Source organism: Gopherus flavomarginatus, chromosome 25 (assembly GCF_025201925.1).
Source record: "Gopherus flavomarginatus isolate rGopFla2 chromosome 25, rGopFla2.mat.asm, whole genome shotgun sequence".
Taxonomy (NCBI): domain Eukaryota; kingdom Metazoa; phylum Chordata; order Testudines; family Testudinidae; genus Gopherus; species Gopherus flavomarginatus.
Genome location: NC_066641.1, coordinates 11,083,210 through 11,102,180, shown reverse-complemented (window position 1 = coordinate 11,102,180; position 18,971 = coordinate 11,083,210). Strand labels below are relative to the sequence as shown.

At 60.7% G+C, this 18,971-nt stretch overlaps 1 protein-coding gene across 9 annotated transcripts in view; it reads right to left on the bottom strand.

Annotated features, from left to right (window-relative positions):
• The window catches only part of ARHGAP23 (Rho GTPase activating protein 23), a 125,763-nt gene that overhangs the window by 14,334 nt on the left and 92,458 nt on the right, over positions 1 to 18,971 (bottom strand). For 8 of the 9 annotated variants that reach the window (XM_050935296.1, XM_050935295.1, XM_050935291.1 and 5 more), the window contains 11 exons: positions 16,712 to 18,323; positions 13,378 to 13,533; positions 12,374 to 12,485; positions 11,335 to 11,392; positions 10,046 to 10,183; positions 7,878 to 8,177; positions 5,402 to 5,463; positions 4,184 to 4,311; positions 2,761 to 2,879; positions 1,722 to 1,877; positions 630 to 708 (listed from right to left, as the gene is read on the bottom strand). In XM_050935296.1, the coding sequence (XP_050791253.1) occupies positions 630 to 708; positions 1,722 to 1,877; positions 2,761 to 2,879; positions 4,184 to 4,311; positions 5,402 to 5,463; positions 7,878 to 8,177; positions 10,046 to 10,183; positions 11,335 to 11,392; positions 12,374 to 12,485; positions 13,378 to 13,533; positions 16,712 to 18,323 (2,920 nt within the window). The remainder of the gene's footprint in view (positions 1 to 629; positions 709 to 1,721; positions 1,878 to 2,760; positions 2,880 to 4,183; positions 4,312 to 5,401; positions 5,464 to 7,877; positions 8,178 to 10,045; positions 10,184 to 11,334; positions 11,393 to 12,373; positions 12,486 to 13,377; positions 13,534 to 16,711; positions 18,324 to 18,971) is intronic. The other variant, XM_050935293.1, reaches the window with a different exon arrangement.

Here is an 18,971-nt window from a genome sequence, read left to right as displayed (position 1 = left end):
CTCAGAGGTCAAGAAGAACAATTCTTCTCCCTCCTCCTTGTAACAACCTTTTATGTACTTGAAAACTGTTACCATGTCCCCTCTGTCTTCTCTTCTCCAGACTAAACAAACCCAATTTTTTCAGTCTTCTCTCATAGCTCATGTTCTCTAGACTTCTATTCATTTTTGTTGCTCTTCTCTGGACTTTCTCCAATTTGTCCACATCTTTCCTGAAATGCGGTGCCCAGAACTGGACACAATACTCCAGCTGAGGCCTAGTCAGCGCAGCGTAGAGCGGAAGAATGACTTCTCGTGTCTTGCTCACAACACTCCTGCTAATACAGCCCAGAATGATGTTCACTTTTTTTTTTTTGCAACAGCGTCACACCGTTAACTCATGACATTTAGCTTGTGATGCACTATGACCCCCAGATCCCTTTCCTCGGTGCTCCTTCCTAGGCCGTCATTTCTTATTTTGTATGTGGAACTGATTGTTCCTTCCTAAGTGAGTACTTTGCATTTGTCCTTATTCTCTGTGCATGCGTGTGTGTGTGTGTGTGTGTGTGTGCGCGTGAGACCAGTGGATCTGTGTGGGTGCGTGTGTCGCCTGCTTGTGTGTGCTGGGGGGTAGGGCTATACCCCAGACTCACCGTCTGTGAACAGGGGCTCCGGCAGCTTCCGGAAGAAGGATTTCAACAGACTGCTGATGACGTTGAGGTCCTGCCATCTCTGTATGGGGAGAGGAGGCGATGCTTAGGGGGCAGGCTGCCTGAGGTGGGAAGGCTGAGAGCAGGCAGGCCAAAGTCAGGCTGGCCAGTGGGGTGCCCAGTCACTGCTGGGGGGAACCTCAGAGCCCAAGGCCTGGGAAAGCCACAGGGGCCTCACCACTAGCATCAAGCTAACCAGCCCCTCTGCCACATCAGGCGAGAGCAACTACTAGCAATGCCCGCCCAGGAGAGGGCACCAGGAAGGCTCCTGGCCACCTCCAGGACAGCAGGAGCCAGGGGCCAAGAGCCATCTGCAGTGAGGAGTCTAACTCTTCTGGCCGTGCTCTGCCCCGCGGGATGCAGAGCGGGCAAGCTGGGTATAAATGGCACTGGCATCCATCAGCAGGCGCACCCCACAAGTGTCGCCGCCCCCCTGGGAAAAGGAGCTAACAGGAAGATGCGAGGCAAAGCGTGTCCCTGCCACCCCTCACCTCCACCCCGGTTAATTCCCATTCCTGCCCCCCAGGGCGCTTGGGAGATGAAAGCTGCTCTGTGCCTGCTGGGTGTTATTACAGGGCAGAGTCACGGGGACCAGCCGGCTGGGCCACTATTGCCCTGCACAATGTAACATCAGCGGGCAACTGCAGCCTGTTGGTTTGCGGCACTGGCACCCCGGGGGCTGGGGCCACGCCAGGCTCTCACCCAGGGGCTGCTCTGCCTACAGGCAAACCTAGCAGCCGGGTCAGACACAAGTGGAGCGGCGACCCCACTCGCCAGGTCACAATGCTGCTCCCTCAGATTTGGCTGCCCTCCCCTCCATCCTGACGAACGGGCAGCCGGGCCAATCCTGAGTGACTGGTGCTTGGCCTCTGTACTTATACCAGAACTGTGGATGCATCCGAAGGCTCGACGTGCCCCGCTCCAACAGAGCAGCGTGACCCTCCCCTCCTGTCTGTCCATCTCCCCCCCCCGTTCTGGGGGCGACACACGGGAGTTTTGCCAAGGGAGGAAACGTGTCTCGAGCGGGCTCCGCACCTCATCCTGCAGGTTGATCTCAGTGCCCCCCTTGTTGAGCTGCTCCTGCAGGCTGGACACCACAGCGTTGTTCCCGGGCACGCGGTAGATGCCCATGTACTCCAGCCCCTTGTCCTCCACCACCTTGCAGCAGGCCTCCACGATCAGCGGGACGTTCTGCAGGGAACAGATACGGCCTGAAGGAGCTGAGACCACAGGGAGGATCCACTGTTCAGCATGTGCGTGGGAGGGGGGTCAGAGATGGGCACAGCTGGAATAGCAGATGCCAGATGTGAAAGGGGTGGAGGGGAGTCAGCGATGGGCACAGCTGGAGTGGCAGCTGCCAGATGTTAAGGGGGGATCAGCAATGGGCATAGGTGGAATGGCAGATGCCAGATGTGAAGGGGGGATCAGAGATGGACACAGCTGGAATGGCAGTTGCCAGATGTTGAGGAGGCGGGGGGAATCAGAGTTGGGCACAGCTGGAGTGGCACCTGCCAGCCCACCCCAGCAGGGGCAGCTGAGCCCCACCTTTGCCCTGGCAGGAAAGCCGGGCAAGGAGAGAGGACGGCAGCGCCGTTCAGGCCCTGGCTCAGCTGGGCCTCGAGCCCAGACTGGGAGGAAATATAGATGAAAACAAAAGAACGGTGGGGGGCGGGGAAGAGCCCCCGCAAAAGGGCACAGGGGCTGCAACTGGCTGAGCCCTCTCTACTCAGGGATCCCAGCAACGACAGCTGTTCCCAGTCCCCCCCTCCTGAATGCTGTGGAGGGGCCCTGCTGGCCAACGCTCCTCAGCACGGACGCCCACTCCCTGCATCGTGCTGGCTGCTCAGCCAGCGGGCAGCAGGCCAGGGGAGGAGTCAATCCCTAGGCCAGGGGTGGATGGTCCTGAGAGCAGCCCCACGGGCAGAGCAGGGTGGCACAGCTGGGTAGATGTGCTCAGAGCAGGCGGGGCCACGCCTTCATTCCGCCCAGGCGGGGGGCTCAGAGTGGTCAGGGCCGCACTCTCGTTCTGCCTGGGCGGGGGGTCCAGAGAGGGCAGACGCAGGCTCGGACCTACCTTGTTGGCTGGGGCGGGCTGGCAGTCCTCCAGCCTCACGCCGAAGGCCCGCGGAGCAGGTTTCTTGTTCTTTTTCATGATGTTTATGCCCCAAGGGGCTTTCGGGGGGGCACCGTCATCTAGAACCAAACTCTGGGTCAGTGTCCAAAGAACAAGACCCCGGGGAATAAAGACCCCCAACCACCCCCCACCACAGGCAGATGCACATGCCCCCCCCCCACAGCCTTTCAGCCCCCAACACAACCTCACACGCACACCCACCACTCGTGCTGATCTGGGCTCTTCCAGGCAGGTTCTCGCCCCACAGGAGCCGAGCGCTGGCCAGCCGGTCGTGCACTGAGCAGACGTCTGCACGCATGGTGTGCGCTCCCCGAGGGAGGCACATGTGCAGCAGAGTGTTGTTTCTGGAGGGCGTTTTTGGGGGCGTGGGGGGGTTAATACAATTATGCCCATTGCTCTGGGTCCAGGCTGGAGGAGGTAGGTCCCAGCAAGGCACTGAGTACTGGGAGCTGAAAGCGGCGAGGTTTATGACCGCCGTTTGCTCCCGGGAAGCTCTTTGCACCAGCCCCGAGAAAGCGCCGTCTGCCCTGCAGCCGAGCTGGTCCCTGCAGCGTGTTGTGCCTGGCCCAAGGAGCAGAGATCTTCGGTCTGGAGCAACAGACCATCGTGTCGCTCCCCTGGGCCCGGCCATGGGGCACCGGGGGAGCCTTTGGATGGAGTGCAGGACAAGCAAGATGTGCTCAAGGTAGCGGGCAGTGCCGAGACGCGCTGCGGCGTTCTGTGCCGGCGGGCAGCGTTCCCAGGTGCCAACTGCTTCCCACCCATGTCTCTCGCACTGCTGTGACCCAACCGCAAGGCGACGAAGGCAGGGCAAACTGAGGCCAGGTCTTCGTCCGCCAGAGTGGGCGGAGGTTCCTAGCCAAGCAGAGACAGCAGACCGCGTCGCTTGTGGATGCTGCTACGAGGAATCTGGGAGCACACTTGGATGGCGGGTGTGTAGCTTCAACCCACAGAGACAACCGTGTCCGTGAGCTCTTCCGAGCACGGCCCCCTGCCCAGCAGCATCACCTCCTCTTGCTGGGCCCAGCTCCCCCCGGTGGTTCTTCGGCCCAGAGCAGATCTCAGCAGAACACTGGACCACGCTGCAGGCAGCAGGCTGGCTGCATGTGCCGAAGGAGAAGCCACATCGTGGATCAGCTGCAAATGGCTGATGCTTGAGGCCGGGTTGTCTGACCTGGTCCCCTAACTGCTGCACGTAGATGTTGATCCACAATCTCACGCACCCCACACATCCCCATCAACTCACAGAGCCCAGACCCCCAATGCAGACACCCCACCAGGTGTACGCTCAATGCACCGCGACACATGCACAGCACCGGGCAGCCATGCATGCTGCCCCCCCCACGCCGGCGACTGGGTGTACCTTTAGTCACGGTCATGTCCTGCCTTGGGGAGCGGGGGGCGCTCGTCCCTGTCTGCTTCAGGAACTCGGCCTTGATCCCCAGCCCACGCGAGCCCTTGGGGGAAGAGTCTGGTTTCGTTCCAGAGGGGCTGCAGAGAGAGCAGATGGGGGGCTCAGCCTCTCCTCTTGGCCCCCGGCCTCTCACCCCCACCCTCACACCAAGCACACCCTGGATCACAGCCACCCCTGCACAGGGGGGCAGGCTTTGGTGGCAAAACTGCAGTGCAAGGCATCCTGGGAGTAGCTATGCAAATTAACTCCACTATTTACTCACAGTGCTTTACACTGCAGTGGGCTCCCCCTTCCTGGGCACACCCAGTGCAGCAAGGGCAAGACCTTCTGCTGCCCAAATGTTACAGGGGCATCCGAGGGCGCCTCCTCCAGCATGCGCAATGCAGGTTCTCCCGGTTCCTGGCTTGGCCCTCTCTGCCCTACTCTCAGTGTCAGTTAGAAATCCCCAGCTAATGGCAGTACCCCCCTCCACCCTTCAGCAGGCTCCCAGCTCTTCCAAGCCCTGGTCCCTAATGGAAAGTGCCACCAGTTGAATCCAGCTAGGGTTCTTAAGTCCCTCTAGCTGCACCAGTGTAAATCTCTGGCCAAGGTGCCGTCAGACTGGATTCACCCGGTGCTTAACGTCGGTTTGGTTAAATTCGGTAATTTCCTGACACAAAACCGGCTGACGTACTGCTCCGGTAGGGACGGCAGCCAGTTATCTAGCTCACTCGGTGCAAATTCACTTCTGTGGCCAGGCCAGGCCTGAGCTCAGGCACTTACACGCTGCACCTTTCTGCTGAGGGCTCAAAGCACTTTAAGGAGGCAGGTCAGTATTATGAACCACATTTTACAGGCACAGAGCGTTAAGTGACTTGCGCCAGAGAACCCAGGAGTCCTGTCTCTCTAACCACACACAATCCTCTGGATATTCGCCCCCAGTGCAGCCACCCAGAAGGTTTGCTAGGTCTGTATATGGTACTGCTCTAGCTTCCATTTCTGAGGTATCGACCCTTCCAGGCAATCAGCCCCTTGGACCGAGAGGCTAAGTGACTTGCCCAAGGCCACACAGGGCGTCTGTGGCAGAGCAGGGAACTGAACCTAGGTCTCCCATGTGGCAGGCTAGCTCGCTAACCACTGGGGAAGGCTCCCCCCAGCAGGTCGGCAGCCGGCGCGCAGAGCCCTTACCTCACTTTCCGGTAGTCATTTAGCTTCTTGTTGATAAGTGCTTGGCTTGCAAACCCGGGGTCCTGCAGCGGCACAAAGACAAGAGGAAGGGGAGAGCATAAGCGCCATGTCTGGCACCAGAGCCCAAGCGAGCGTCGTCTCTTCCTTCAGCCAAGCCCCTTCCCAGCGAGGGGTTCGTGCGGAGGCTGGGGGGCTCACTGGCCCTAGCAGGGGCAGGCTGGAGGATTTTGCTGCTGATTATCCTTCTGATGGGCACAGCCAGGCAGGCAGGACCAAAGCACCAGGGACTGAGTCCCAGAATACAGGCCTGCCTGGGAGCGCTGTACCGGGCACAGGCAGAGAGATCCCCCTCAGTACTGAAACCTCAGCCGAAGGGGCATGACCAGCCCTCCGGGGCCTGGCACACGCTCCCACCCTGCAGTGCCTGGGATGACCAGCGCAGCAATCCCCTGCGCATGGCACTTTGCTCTCGTCCCTGGCTTGGGAAGGCTCCGGGGGTTCCCAGAGATCAGGCTCCCAAAAGGCAGCTGGTTAGACAGTGGGGCGGACAAAGCTGTGCCCCACGTAACTCTGGGGAAACCAGCATCATTCCCTGCGGAGCATCAACCCCTCCCCACCCCGTATCACACTCCTAGGGCACAGCTCGGCCAGAGCATGGGAGGCGCCTCTCACCACTCCCCATCCTACTGCCTAGTGATCCCCAGCTTCAACACAGCCTCCCCACTGAGCCCGCATGGGGGGCTGGGCTGTGGGGCAGGCCTCTGAACCCCAGGAGCTCCACTACTGCTATGCCCTGCCAGTGAGAATACAGAGCTGGCCGGTGCCGGGGGAGAGGAGAACTACCACATGTTCCACGCTCGGCAGGATCTTCCTGGAACCCCTGCAGGGCAGCCTGAGTTGGGCATGGATCTAGGAAAGCTCCCATCCCTGTAGGGGCCTGAGCTGGACATGATCTAGGGAAGCTCCCACCCAGATCTTCGGGAAGCTCCCATCCCTGTAGTGCCCTGAGCTGGGCATGGATCTAGGGCAGCTCCCACTCCTGTAGTGCCCTGAGCTGGGCACGGATCTTACAGCAGCTCCCTCCCCTCTAGTGCCCTGAGCTGGGCACGGATCTTAGGGCAGCTCCCGCCCCTCTAGTGCCCTGAGCAGGGCATGGATCTTAGGGCAGCTCCCACCTCTCTAGTGCCCTGAGCTGGGCACAGATCTTAGGACAGCTCCCACCCCTCTAGTGCCCTGAGCTGGGCACAGATCTTAGGGCAACTCCCACCCCTCTAGTGCCCTGAGCTGGGCACAGATCTTAGGGCAGCTCCCATCCCTCTAGTGCCCTGAGCGGGGCACGGATCATAGGGCAGCTCCCAGCCCTGCAGTGTCCCTGAGCCGTGCTCAATTCTCCATACAATTAAAAGAATCTCCCAGCTAACTTCCTCCAAAAGCTGAAGTGGTGGATTGTGCAGCCCATATCAAACCAGCAGGGGTTTCCCTTCTCCTGCCCTACAGCCCAAACTGCTCCCAGCCTGTGCCTCGGGGAGGGAAGAGGAGCTCTCCTGGTGCGCTCAGCTGCTCGGAGGGCCCTGCGGGCACGCGGCTGCATTACATAGAAAGGCCTATATAGAGGGAAGTTCATGCCTGGGATCCCTGGAAATTCAGGTAATTATCCCTCTGCAGACCAGCAGGGGTCACCATAAGCTAACGAACACACTAGCCAGCTGCTCAGGACCCGGGCACTGCAGGGACAGTTTAGTGCCAGGGAAGGGATCTCACCAGGACTGACCCACGGGGAGCCATCAGCCGGGAATGTGGCTGGTCAGCCAACTGGCTGGCCTGGCCTCTCCATCTCTTGAGTGAAAAGAGGGGGCTGGAGGACGGCTGCCATCACCCTGGCCCTGTCCTCTGCTGAGCCCTCCTCTCATCAGCCCCTGCAGGACGACAGGCCCCGGGAGAAATGACTTCTTTCAGAGTAAAGAAGGGGGCACAAGGCCTGGATTGGGGGAGAGCGCAGAGGGATGCTGGGAATGGAGATGCACCTGCCACATACAGCGCCCCTGGACTGTGCCCGGCCAGAGGCTATAGCGAATAGCATAAGATGAAGGAGGCTGACCCATTCTCCTCTTTCAGGGAGTAGTGAGGTTCCAGTGGACTACAATTCCCAGCATGCAGTAGAGTCCAGTCTCCTTGGGTGGAGAAGCATGGCATGCTGGGACTTGGAGTCCCAGTACACCCATCCGGGCAAAGCAGAGCATGGCATGCTGGGACTTGGAGTCCCAGTGCACCAAGATGGCATGCTGGGACTTGAAGTCCCTATAAGCTGGTCCTCCATCCAGAAGAGGGCAACTGCAGGCCCCACACTTGGACCAACCCTGCCCTAGAAGGAGCAGCAGAAGGCAAACATCTGGAGGGAACCAAAGTGGTTAGTGCCGGGGCGTCTGCGGAGAGCCAGGGGCCTGGAGGGAGCCAGGAGCCCCATGCTGGCTCTCACCTCGCCCTCGGCCTTGCTGTTCTCCCTGACGACTTTGATCCAGGCCAGCATGTCGTCCCGATCCTCTGCCTGAAAGAGATATTCACAGAAGTCAGCGGTCGTCAGCCGGAAGACGTGCTTCCTCTTGGTCTCGCTGTAGGAAATGTCCACCAGGCACGCTCGGATGCTGATCGGCTGCTCCTCCTCACCTTGGGGCGGCACGTAGGTCACGGCCTCCCGCCTGTCCTTGCACAGGTAAAGGGAGTGTGCGCGGAGAACGGCGAAGACGCGCTTCCACTGCCGGATGCCCCCGCCAACTTTCTGCAGAGGGAGAGGACGGGCAATGAGCGCTGGCCGGGAGAGAGCCAGTCTCCTCCTTGGCTAGCCCGCCGGGTACTGCTGCCCACCTCGATATGGGGCAGCGCCACCTGGCATTGACATGAGCACCTGTTCAAGACGCTGCCACGCAGCCGAGACACAGGGAAAGCCTAGGCCCAGGGCAGAGCCAGTTGGCTAAGCCCACGGCAATGTGACCTGGGCATGCACACCCAGCAGAGATGCAGGGGATCGGGGCAAAGCCCCCCAGCCTCAATGCAGGCCCAGAGCCTCAGTCCAGGAAATGCCACCCAGGATGCTGTTGCCCAGCCTCGACCACAACACAGACCAGGGGCACTGCTAGCAAAACTCGACCAGAGCAGCTCACACCCTGTCTGTGCATTCGGCCAAGCAGACGGCAGATCCCCACAGAGCAGAGACACTGAAAGCATGTAGCCCCTTTTTCCAGCATGTTCCTTCCAGCTCTGACGCATGGATTTCACCCGGGGACCCAGAGAGAAGGACCCCCATTGCCTTCTGGTAGCAATCACCCCACTGTAATCACAGCAAAGCCCACCCGGAGCTGACAGCAGCGGATCCTGCAGGGCTCCAACAAGGAATGCTGACCCGGGGGCTTTGATTGTAACGAGGGAAATTGTGTTCCCCAATCAGAGGATCAAACCCACTCCCACCAACCTGGAACTGCCTTATGACCCCATGAACCCTGCCCCTCCGAAGCATGACCTACTCCCAGTGTTTCTCTCTCAATCCACCACACCAACCCCCTGCCCTGGAAAGTGAACCCCTCTTGGGCGGTGATAGGGGAAGGCCTCCATTCAAACCCCTTCACTTACAGGATGCTGCCAAGCCCTGCTCCCATTCTCTACTCCAGCCTCACCCCCTGGAGACCCTGCAGAGCTGCTTGTCCGGCAGCTGCGGGCGTCTGACTCAGAAGGGCCAGGATTCCCCGTGCCCTGGGGGATGCTCGGAGGTAGCGGGATGGCCCCACCCTTCTTTGGGTCTCCCCCAGGGCACCCCACCCCCCGTCCCAGCCCTGCTCTCTCTCAGCCAACCCACCACCACAGCCCTTGGAGTGTGTGTGGACCTGGACAGTGCAGATGTCTGGTGTCTGCCGCCCGCAGGGTGCTGGCATTGGCGTGACTGGCAGGGGTGGAAGTGCGGCCACTGGAAACCGCTGCCTCCCTTGCACTGGCCAACCCCTCGACCCCAGCTGCCCTCACCTCCTGGCCAGGCCAAGTGCCCCTTGCCAGAAGAATGGGGCTCCCTGCCCAGGCTTGAGGGAAGGCCCCTGATTGGCCAGAGATCCCTGCGTATGTCCAAGGACACTCCTGTGTCTGACCAGCGCTCCCCACACGTATGTGGCATCGTTTGTGGGTATGAGACTTCCTCCACCCGGTTAAATTCCAGAGGCTGTTCTCCTTCTCCCACTCCTGGGTTAGCACATGGTTTGGCAGGGTGCTTGGCAGAAGGGAGACTCTCGTGGTACCCCCTGGAAGGCAGGACTCCTGCATTCTATTCCTTGCTGTGTCGGGGGTGTGCCCTAGTGGTTAGGGCAGGGGCTACTGGGAAGCAGGACTCCTGGGTTCTATTCCCAGGTCTGCTGCTGTCTCCCTGTGGGACGCTAGCCAATCGCTTCATGGGTCAGTGCCTCAGTTTCCAGTAACAATACCAGCCTTAACAAGGGTGTTCGGCGGCTCGGTTCATTCATGTTTATTAAGTGCTTTGAGATCCTCAGGCGGAGAAGGGGATCCCATGACACATCACATAAACATTTCCAAAGAGAGGTTCTTCTCCGTACAAGCATGCCCAGCACTCCCCTCCCAGCCTGGGCTTCCTGTGCAGTGAACACATACCTTCCCCTTTTGGGTGAGGATCTGTTTGTAGTGGAGCCAGCCCTCTTTCCTCACATCGCTGAAAGTCACGTCCGAGAGGTCGGAGGTCGAATGCCTCTTTGATCTCGTGTCTTCAGACATTCCGAGGCTGTCCAGAGACTGCAGGGGGAGAGGCAAACGGAGAGATGGGTGTATGGCCCTCACGGGTACTGCACTCACGCCTGGCATCCAGAGGCAGGCAGGCGTGCATGGTGCTGGGGGGGCACCTCTCCAGTTCTGGCATGCTACCCCCTCAGTCACACCACAGGGCATTACAGGCAGTGGCTTCCCATTGGGGATAGGAGAGCCAGGCCTCACAGCTCGATCAGGCCCAGCACCGTGATAACTATACAAACACCAGGCAACTCTCAGGTTTTGTCTCCACCAGGATTTCAGCCACCTCAGTGCAAATCCCTCGTGTACACCGAGTTTCCAAGGGGGTGGCAAAACTGACTCACTCTGGCTTGAAATCAGGCTGGTGCTGATGCAAGTCATGCTGCACTGGAGTAAGTTGGATCTGCATAAGGGGTTTAAACCAAGGAGCCAAACCTGGGGGCTGAAATCCCAGTCGAGATAAGGCCGTGCAGCTCCCACTGATGCAATCGTGAGCTGTGGGGCAGCAGGTGCCCCCCTGCCGTACACCTCAAAGGCCTCATTTATCCCAGCGCAGGGTGGGCGTCAATGTCCGAGTGGAACTGACGTGCACTGGCGCGAAGGGCTCTGCCAGGTGCAGGGAAATGCAGCGCATGGTCCAGCCTGCGTCCCTGAGCGTTAGAGGAGGCAGAACCCACCGGGCCAAACTCTCTGCTGGCGGAAGCAAGGAAAGCTCCCCTGACGTGAGTGCTGTTTGGCCCGTTTTACGCCAGCCTGTCCAGTTGATCCCAGGCATCACCTGCCTTAAGCTGATCGGTGCAAATTGTTGTTCACGGATTACTCTGGGCTGTGCGGGGGTGATGCACAAACCTGCGGTTTTCTGCTGGAGGCACCGGGTGCAAGACCGAAACAGCACAGCTGGGACTGTACTGTGCTAGCGGGAGGCTGTCCGAGCCTCAGGAGGGACTCGGGATAGCACAGTGGCAGGCGGGGAAGAAATGCCCAGCTGCCTCAGGAAGAGCAGCCACCCAATATGAGGCCCCGGCTCCCCTCGCACAAACCAGGCCCCTTGGGTGGCATCCACATGGCTGGGGGTGCATGGTACCTGCACAGCCTTGGTGGGCATCATTACAGCAGCAGGTAGAACCCCCACCCCATTCTTCACTGTGAACACCTACCCCGTCTGTGAAGAAGCTCCTCAGCATACGCAGACTCGGCACCCGGCTTGGCATCCTCCTGCAAGGAAAGCAGCCGCCCGTGAGCCCAGAGCAGGAGGGGTGGCAAGCATTCCTGAGCACAAGGGCATTTCAAGGACAGGCCCCACTGGCTCCAGCCCCTTCTCATGGTGGCTGGGGCATCTCTTCATATGGAGCCACAGCAGTCACTGGCTCCTTGTGGGCTGCGGAGAAGGCTCTGGCCTGGGGCTCAGGAGACCTGGGTTCGAGCTCTGGCTCTGATGGAGGACAGGGGCAATTGGGATATGCAAACCTTGTGTGAGCTGGGCATTAATCCCCCACCAGGAGAACCACGAGGGCAGCAGCAAACGGAGGGGCTGGTTTGCATCGTTCACACCCCGTGCTTTGGTGGAGCTGCTCCAGGACGGACAATATGGCCGAGCGAAAGGAACACAGAGGTATGTGGTCCCAAGTTCTAAACCTAGCTCTGCTACTTACTCACTGCAGGGCCTTGGCAGAGTCACTTAGGGCCCTCTCACATCTCTCAGACCATGAATGCAAAGGCTGGCTTAGGGCTTGTCTGCATGGGGATGCTACTGTGAAATCAGCTAGGATGTGAACTGACCGAGGCCACAGCTATAACCCACCAGCTCCCCTAGGGACAAGCCTTAGACCAGGCAGTGAACACCACCACATTTTGGAAAGTTAGTTGTGAAACAACACAAAGGATTCCGGGGTATGGTGTAACGTGGAGAACTCCTGATCTCTCTCAAACACAGTATCGAGCCTCACGTCTTTTGTGGATCAGATCAGCTGTGTCCCACCCCCTGCCCTATCGGATCACACTCCTGGCCTGTCAAACCCAAGACCAGCCAATAGCTGCACTTCAGGAGGCACTGAAGTCTCTTGTCCTATAATGCCCAGCAGCTGGAGATCACATCCTGCCGTGTGCAGCTGCGATGCCAGGTCGGGACTACCCCGAGAAGGGAAGAAGCCGTTGTTTGGCTGGCATGCAATGGGGTGGGGAAGGGGTCACCCCTACCTTAGGATCTTCCCCTCGTCACGAAATGTATTCAGACCATCGTCACACGACTTGGAGCGCTCGGTTGTTATGGCCAGGAGGTAGGAGGATCGGCGGCTGGCTTTGATGCTGCCTGAAATGGAAAGGAAAGAGAAAAGGGCCATCAGTAAACCCAGGAAGAGCCAGTTCACAAGGCAGTTGGTGCTTTACCAGCCTCGGGATTGGCTTGTCACGGTACTAAGGACTGGGGATCAGGACTCCTGGGTTCTATTCCTGTCTCTGAGAGGAAACGTGCCTAATGGTTAGAGCTTGGGGATTGGCAGTCAGGGCTCAGGGGTCCTGGCTCTGCCACGGTTTTGCTGCATGACTTCAAGCAAGTCATTTAACCTCTATGCAGCAGCTTCTCTGTCTGGAATACGTGCGAGCAAGCCAGGAATGCGGGGAGACAACGTATGCCATGTCCCAGCATGCAGCAGGACCCCAGATCAGAAGACCCCAGCAGGGCCCACAGCTTTGCGGGCTACTCCAGGCAGCAATTTACTGGAGCCCCTCATGGCTGGCACACACTCCCAGCTGCCTGATTTACGTAGCCCATTTCTCCCCGTCAGGCCCAGGGCTTCCCCTTGGGGCAAGGCCCTTTCCTACCTGCCTCGTCTGGCCCAGCTCCCCTCGGTGGGTCCAGGATCATCCCCTACAGCAGATTGTCAGGTGCTCTGCATACACCTCATTTCCCAGGACATAAGCGACGGGGATCCCACCCCCTTCCCTGGGGAGGCTGCACCACGGCCCAGCAGGACCCTGAGGGCTTCCCCCCTTGTTCACCCTGCATTTCCCTTCCCTCCGCCGACTCCTTGTGACGTCCCCCCTCTGGAAGTTGGGGCCGTTCCCTACTTCTCTCTCGTTCTGCACTCTGGCTCCTGGCTGCTCAAGGCACAGGCCACTCTCCGCCCTGAAGCCCTGCCTGGTACCGGTCAGCGGCTGCCCCCGAGGGTGTCCCTGCCCCAGCGGGAGGGGCGGGTACTTACTGCAGTCCTGGGAGTAATGGCGGCTGATGGCGAAGGTGAAGGTGGGTGAGGAGGGGCTGCCGGTGATGGCGGGGGCAGAGTTCATGGCACTGGAGACGACGGAGGAGGCAGGGATGTGCTTTGCCTTCAGGTCGATGCTGGGGCTCGTCGGCTCGTCTGGAAGAGTGGGGGGCACCGTGAACCAATGGAACCGCAGGGGGACTGAAGAGAGCAGCTAGCCAGCCAGAGACCCATGCGGGAAAGGCTGGTGTCTCCCGCCCTGCGCCTCCCACCGGGATACCCTCCCTCTGCCCTACGGCACCAGCCCCCAGAGTGCCTCCTGCTGCGAGGCTGGGATCTGTGCAGTCTGTGCTCCGCCAGCACCCCCTGCAGTGAGCAGCCCAGGACCAGAATGCCAGGGAACCCCTGGCTTCTGGATCCTCTGCCAGGGCCCTTCCCTGTGGGGCAGTGCCAGTGCCCAGTGCAGGCTCAGCAGCAGGCACGCAAGAGGCCGTCCCCAACCCCTTCTTTACCCCTCCCAGGAAGGAATAGCCCAGTGGGTCAAGAAAGTCAGTGAGCAGCCCCTGCCCCTCCAAACCTAGGGCTGCCTCCCCAGGCAAACCGGTCATCCCCCATGGCCGCTGATGTCAGAGAAACCAGCCCTGCCCTCCACCTCCAAGGAGCCCTGCTGCCCCAAAAGCTGCAGGCCAGGGGACCGCTCGCTGGGGCTGAGGCACAGAGCCCAGGCAGCAGCGCCCGTGCCAGGGGTGTACCGATACCCTGTTGTGGAGGTGCAGGCAGGGCTTGATGCCATGTTCTAGGTACACACAGCTGCTCTTCGCTGGAGCGGGGCAGGGGGATGAGAACTAGTGGGAGGGGCTGCATGTGGAATGAGGAGGGGGGAGAGGGCCCTGCCTCAATGCACCTGCTCCACTGCCAACAAAGCGGACTGTGTGCGCCAGGCAAGGTGGCCAGCGGGACAAAGGCGGGCAGGGCCGGGTGCACAAACAATAGCCAGGCTTGTGAGGAATGCATGGAGAACAACGGTCCCACAGTGCCAGGCTGGGCACATCGCAGGCAGCAGAGTAAGACTTCCATTGTGCCGTGGTCTCTCCCGGGTACGAGGAGATGGCATGTGCCAGGGAGAAAGGCCACGACATCCCTCGAAGGGGAGCATGGGGCCCAGTGAGCGGGGAGAGGCTGGCAGGGCCAGAGCTGCCCAACCATGGGGTCTCACTGGATGGAACCCCAGGCAGGTTTTATCTTGGGCCCCACAGGAAAGCCGGGAGATGAAGTGGCTGCAGGGCAGGCAGAGGAGGATCAATCCCTTTCTCCAGGGCCTGTGCTCAGGAGAGACCAGCTGCTGGGCTGACACGGAGACGCCAGCGAGCCGCGCGAGCAGCTGGGCCTGCCCAGCTCAGGAGACACACCAAGGTGGCAGGGTCTGCAGGTTCCCCGGAGTCTCTACCTCCCCCCATCCTGAAACCCCCGAGCGGCCGTGTCTGGTCTGGCTGCAGCTGGACCAGCGTTGGGGAAACAGCACAGTCAGCAGCAGGGCCCTGGACTGGGAGTCGGGGTCTGCTGGATGACACTGGCCAGGTCCCTTCCCTCCTCTGTGCTTCTGTTTGCTCCCCTGCCCTTAGTCTGACTTGTGTGTTCCTTGTGGCCAGGGCCAGGGCCGGGGCTGTCTCTCCGCGACTGTGTCCAGCTCTCGGCTGGGGCTCTGCCAAAGGAGGGCCTGGCAGGAGACCCCCCTCACTACAAGTGTGGCAGCTTTCAGTGGAAAGGGGGGGTACCAGGCAAGTCGGAGCCCCCTCACTGTGACCTCCCAAGGGGCAGCAAGGGACCAGGCAGCCACCGCTGCTGAAGAGCAACTCAGGCATGGGGGATGGTGCCTCCCCAGGGAGCCCAGCAGCCCCCCCGCCCCCGCAGAGCTGGTCTCTGGTCCTCTCCTGTCTCCTGGTGCCTGTTGGCTGGGGGAATTCCTGGGCACTGAGCGCATGGCACACTGGCAGGCCTTGCCAAGGCTTTCTGCCAAGCCCGGGCTGAAGAGACATACTCCTGGGAAGCCGGGCCTGCCCTGCTGACGGAGGCCAGCGCTGGGCAGGCGGGGACGGCTGCAGCAACCTCGCTAACCACATCCCTGCCCTGTCCAGGCAAGAAGGAATTTGGAGGGTGGCGATCCTGTGGCCAGCCCCCTCCCAGTGCTGCGCAGAGGGATCGGATGGCACAGGAGACCAGAAACGGGAGACGAAGCATTTGGCCTCTCGTTAGCTAGTCTGAATCTAGCACAGCCAGAGAGCAAAATGTGTTGCAGGGGCTCAGCCCAGGTCCGTGGCACCTGGAAAGGCAGGACTCTCCATGTTGGAGGAGTGGCACGTTCAGGGCAGTGCCCGCTCCCCTGCCTCTCTGGCAGCCAACTGATGGAATTCAGCCACAGGGGTCGCCAGGCAGGCAGCTTTCACGGACAGCACATAAGGCCAGATCCTACCAAGCCCCTGCAAGCAGCTCCAGCTGCAGGGCTCTGGGGGTATGCCACTGGTATGCCAAGTCTAACAGCGTGTGGAAGGGGCAATGGGACAATCAGAGGCCACCTCGATGGGCTGCTCAGGCATCCGAGGCCAGTGCCCAGCTTTAAGGCAGGTATGGGGACGGTCCCGGGCTCCACGCTGCACACAGAGACAACAGCAGTCACGGGATCCCAGCGGCCAGGCCCCCTGACCAGAAGGATCCTTCCTGGGCATCCCTGACCCTTCCAGCACTGGACAGATTGGAGACCCCTTCTCCCTATCCCAGGCTGGATGCTTCCTGCCCATGCCCCCCTGTGCTTCACTGTCTGCAAGGGCAAGATTTGTTTGGACCTTATGTGACTGTCTGGATGACCACAGTGAGCTACCACGAGACCAGGGCAATGGCCTATCCGGACCCCTACCACCCTTCTTCACCTGGCCCTTTGCTCTCCTGATCTGTGGGACCAACTAGCACATCCCTGGTGGGTTGGCTTCTCCAAACCAGACACACTCATCCAAACAGGTGGCTGCACCTGGCTTCACTGTGACCGTTTGCACCTGCCCAGCCTACAGTCGCATCTGCCTGTGCACCAGCTGCCATTTACCCTCTGCGGGTCAGACCCAGCGGGGACACGTCATTACCAGCGGGTGACGCCCGCTCCGCAGCATCCATTACCCTGCAACCGAGGCTGCTTCCCACCCTGGGCCTGGGCTTTCAGAGGCAAAATGCTCCCTGGTTCGATACACAGCTGTGAGACCCCCCACCGCCTTGTGCTCTGGTTGAAGGCACCCCCCCCCCACAAACACACCCCAGTGCCTGGCATTCCCAAACACTCCCCCCTCACCTATAAATGGAATGGATGCCAGGGAATCCTCTGGCACTGCCAACGGTGCCACCCGCCGGGCAGGCCGCTCCACCGCTGGCTTGTCCCCTTTGCAGCTCAGCGGCGGGTCACAAATGTCCGTTTCCTTCATGTGGTCGGGGAAGATGAAGTTCATCTGCCTGGCGGGGGCCGGCGCCTTGCGGCCCGTGGGGGGCTTCTGCCTGAGGACCACTTCCTCTTTCCTCTCCTCCGCCTCAGGCTGAGGTGGCTGGAGAGACCTGGCGCCGCTGTCTTGGCTGGGAGTTCTTTGGTCCTTGGGGATCTCGGGCCCGCTGCCTGGCAGGGGGTCCGGGCCAGGGGGGGCAGCAGCTGGCAGTGACGGGAACCTGTCCGGGTAAGGTGCTGGTTGGGTTCCTTGCCTTTGCGATATATTGAACACTGGAAGGCCACCAAAGATAGGGTCCCTGAAGGAGAGCGCGTGGAGTAGGCCAGTCCTGCGCTGGAAGGAGGGGCTATAGCTCCTATACCCAATGTACCCTGAGTCATCGATGCTCTGCAGGTTGGGCTGGGAAGGGTGTTTCTGCACATGGGTGGGGTGAGGCTCTCTAGAGGAGCAGGAGGGGGCACACGAACTTGGCTGGCTAGGCTGAGCTCGGGCAACTTGCCCAGGGCCCGGCCTATAGAACTTCTCCGGCAGCCACGTGCCCTTGTCCAAGCGGGGCGAGACCAGGGCGCTCTGCTCCAGCGCCTCCATGGAGCGCCCGTACCTTCCCAGGGAGTTGTCGGACCGGGCCCGGTAGCCCCAGCTGTCGTGGCTGGGCTGGAGCAAGGTGTCTTGCGAGGCACTGTGGGGCCAGCCTCTGGAGGCTGGGGTGTCTCCCAGGCGGTCCTGAGAGACGCTGCGGTACCGGGGCGGCATGGCATACCTCCGCTCTTCCGAGGCGCTCCGGTGAGGCACCTGGCTGGACAGCCAATTGGAGAGCGCCTGCTGGCACTCCAGCCGGCTGATGGCCTTGGGGCCGCCCAGATACTCCCAGGAGGGACGGCTTGGGCCCCCAGGCCCCATGCTAACATCCCGGCCATCCTTGAAACCGCAGGGAGTCCGATGGTCTGGGAGGTGCCTGGGGACCCCGTAGCAGGCCTGGCTGGCCATGGAGGAAGCAGTCGGGACGCCGTACCTCTCTGGCAAGGAAGAAGCAAGGGGACCTGCGAAGCTGGAGTTGGAGATGCGCGAGAAGGAGCCGGGGGCTGGGACCGGCCTTGCGACGGGCATCCTGGGCCTCGGCTGGGTCATTCCATACTGGATCTCCTCTGTGCGGTGGGCCGGGCTGGAATTGGTGCTGCCGAATTCCTGAGCAGTGTTGCTTCTGGCTTCGTTCCACGTGCCGGGCATGGGGCTGCCAAGCGCCGCACTGTTCAGGGGGGAAGATGGGCCTGAAGGAACAGGCCGGTAGGATCTGCCGTCCGCCTGCTGTCCCTGCAAAGGCTCGGCTACCATTGCCTCCCGGCTGGGAGCCCTGGACTGGAACGGGTAGGTCTTCCGAGGGTAACAGATGGGAGGTGGCTCCGGGATGCTCTGGGCTCCCCCAGAGTAGGGTTCATTGCCCTTCAAGTAGGCATCCTGAGAATAGGCCTGAAAAGGAGAGAGAGGAGAGGAGTCAGGGCAGCCGGTGTCCTGGCCCAAGAGACATTGGCACCACCAGGCATCCTCCCAACACCCGTCCCAGGACCGCCACCCCATCAACACAGGCCGGCTTCCTGGGAGCCGACCAATAAACTCGATGGGATGGGGGTAACACCAGGACAGTGGCACAGCTGAGCCCACACGGGACAACTGAACCAGGACAGGACGAAACCTGAGCCCCATGGCGCTGTCATTCAGAACAAGGACACCGCTGATGCACCAAGGCCATGGGAGGCTGAGTGCGAAGAGGCACTCAGCTCTGGGATCTCCCAGGCCCCCCATGCTTGACTCAGATGATCACAGGGTACAAACAGGGCAGAGACCAAGCACCGGTCTCCTGAGACTGTGAGGCACTTGAGCTTATGAATCCAGCTGGGATGGGCACTGCTGGCCCTTCAGGGATAAAGACTCAGGGAGACGGCTGAGGTGAGGCCACCAGTGACACCAAGCTGTGTGATGACTGCGGCGCCCCCCGCTGGGCACGTCCCTCTGGCAGGACAGATCTCATCCCCCTTCTAGGGCAGGGCTGGCAACGCGCAGCGTGAGCAGAACTAGGGGCTCCTGCTGGAGGAGCACTCAGCGCTGTGGGGGGGGGGA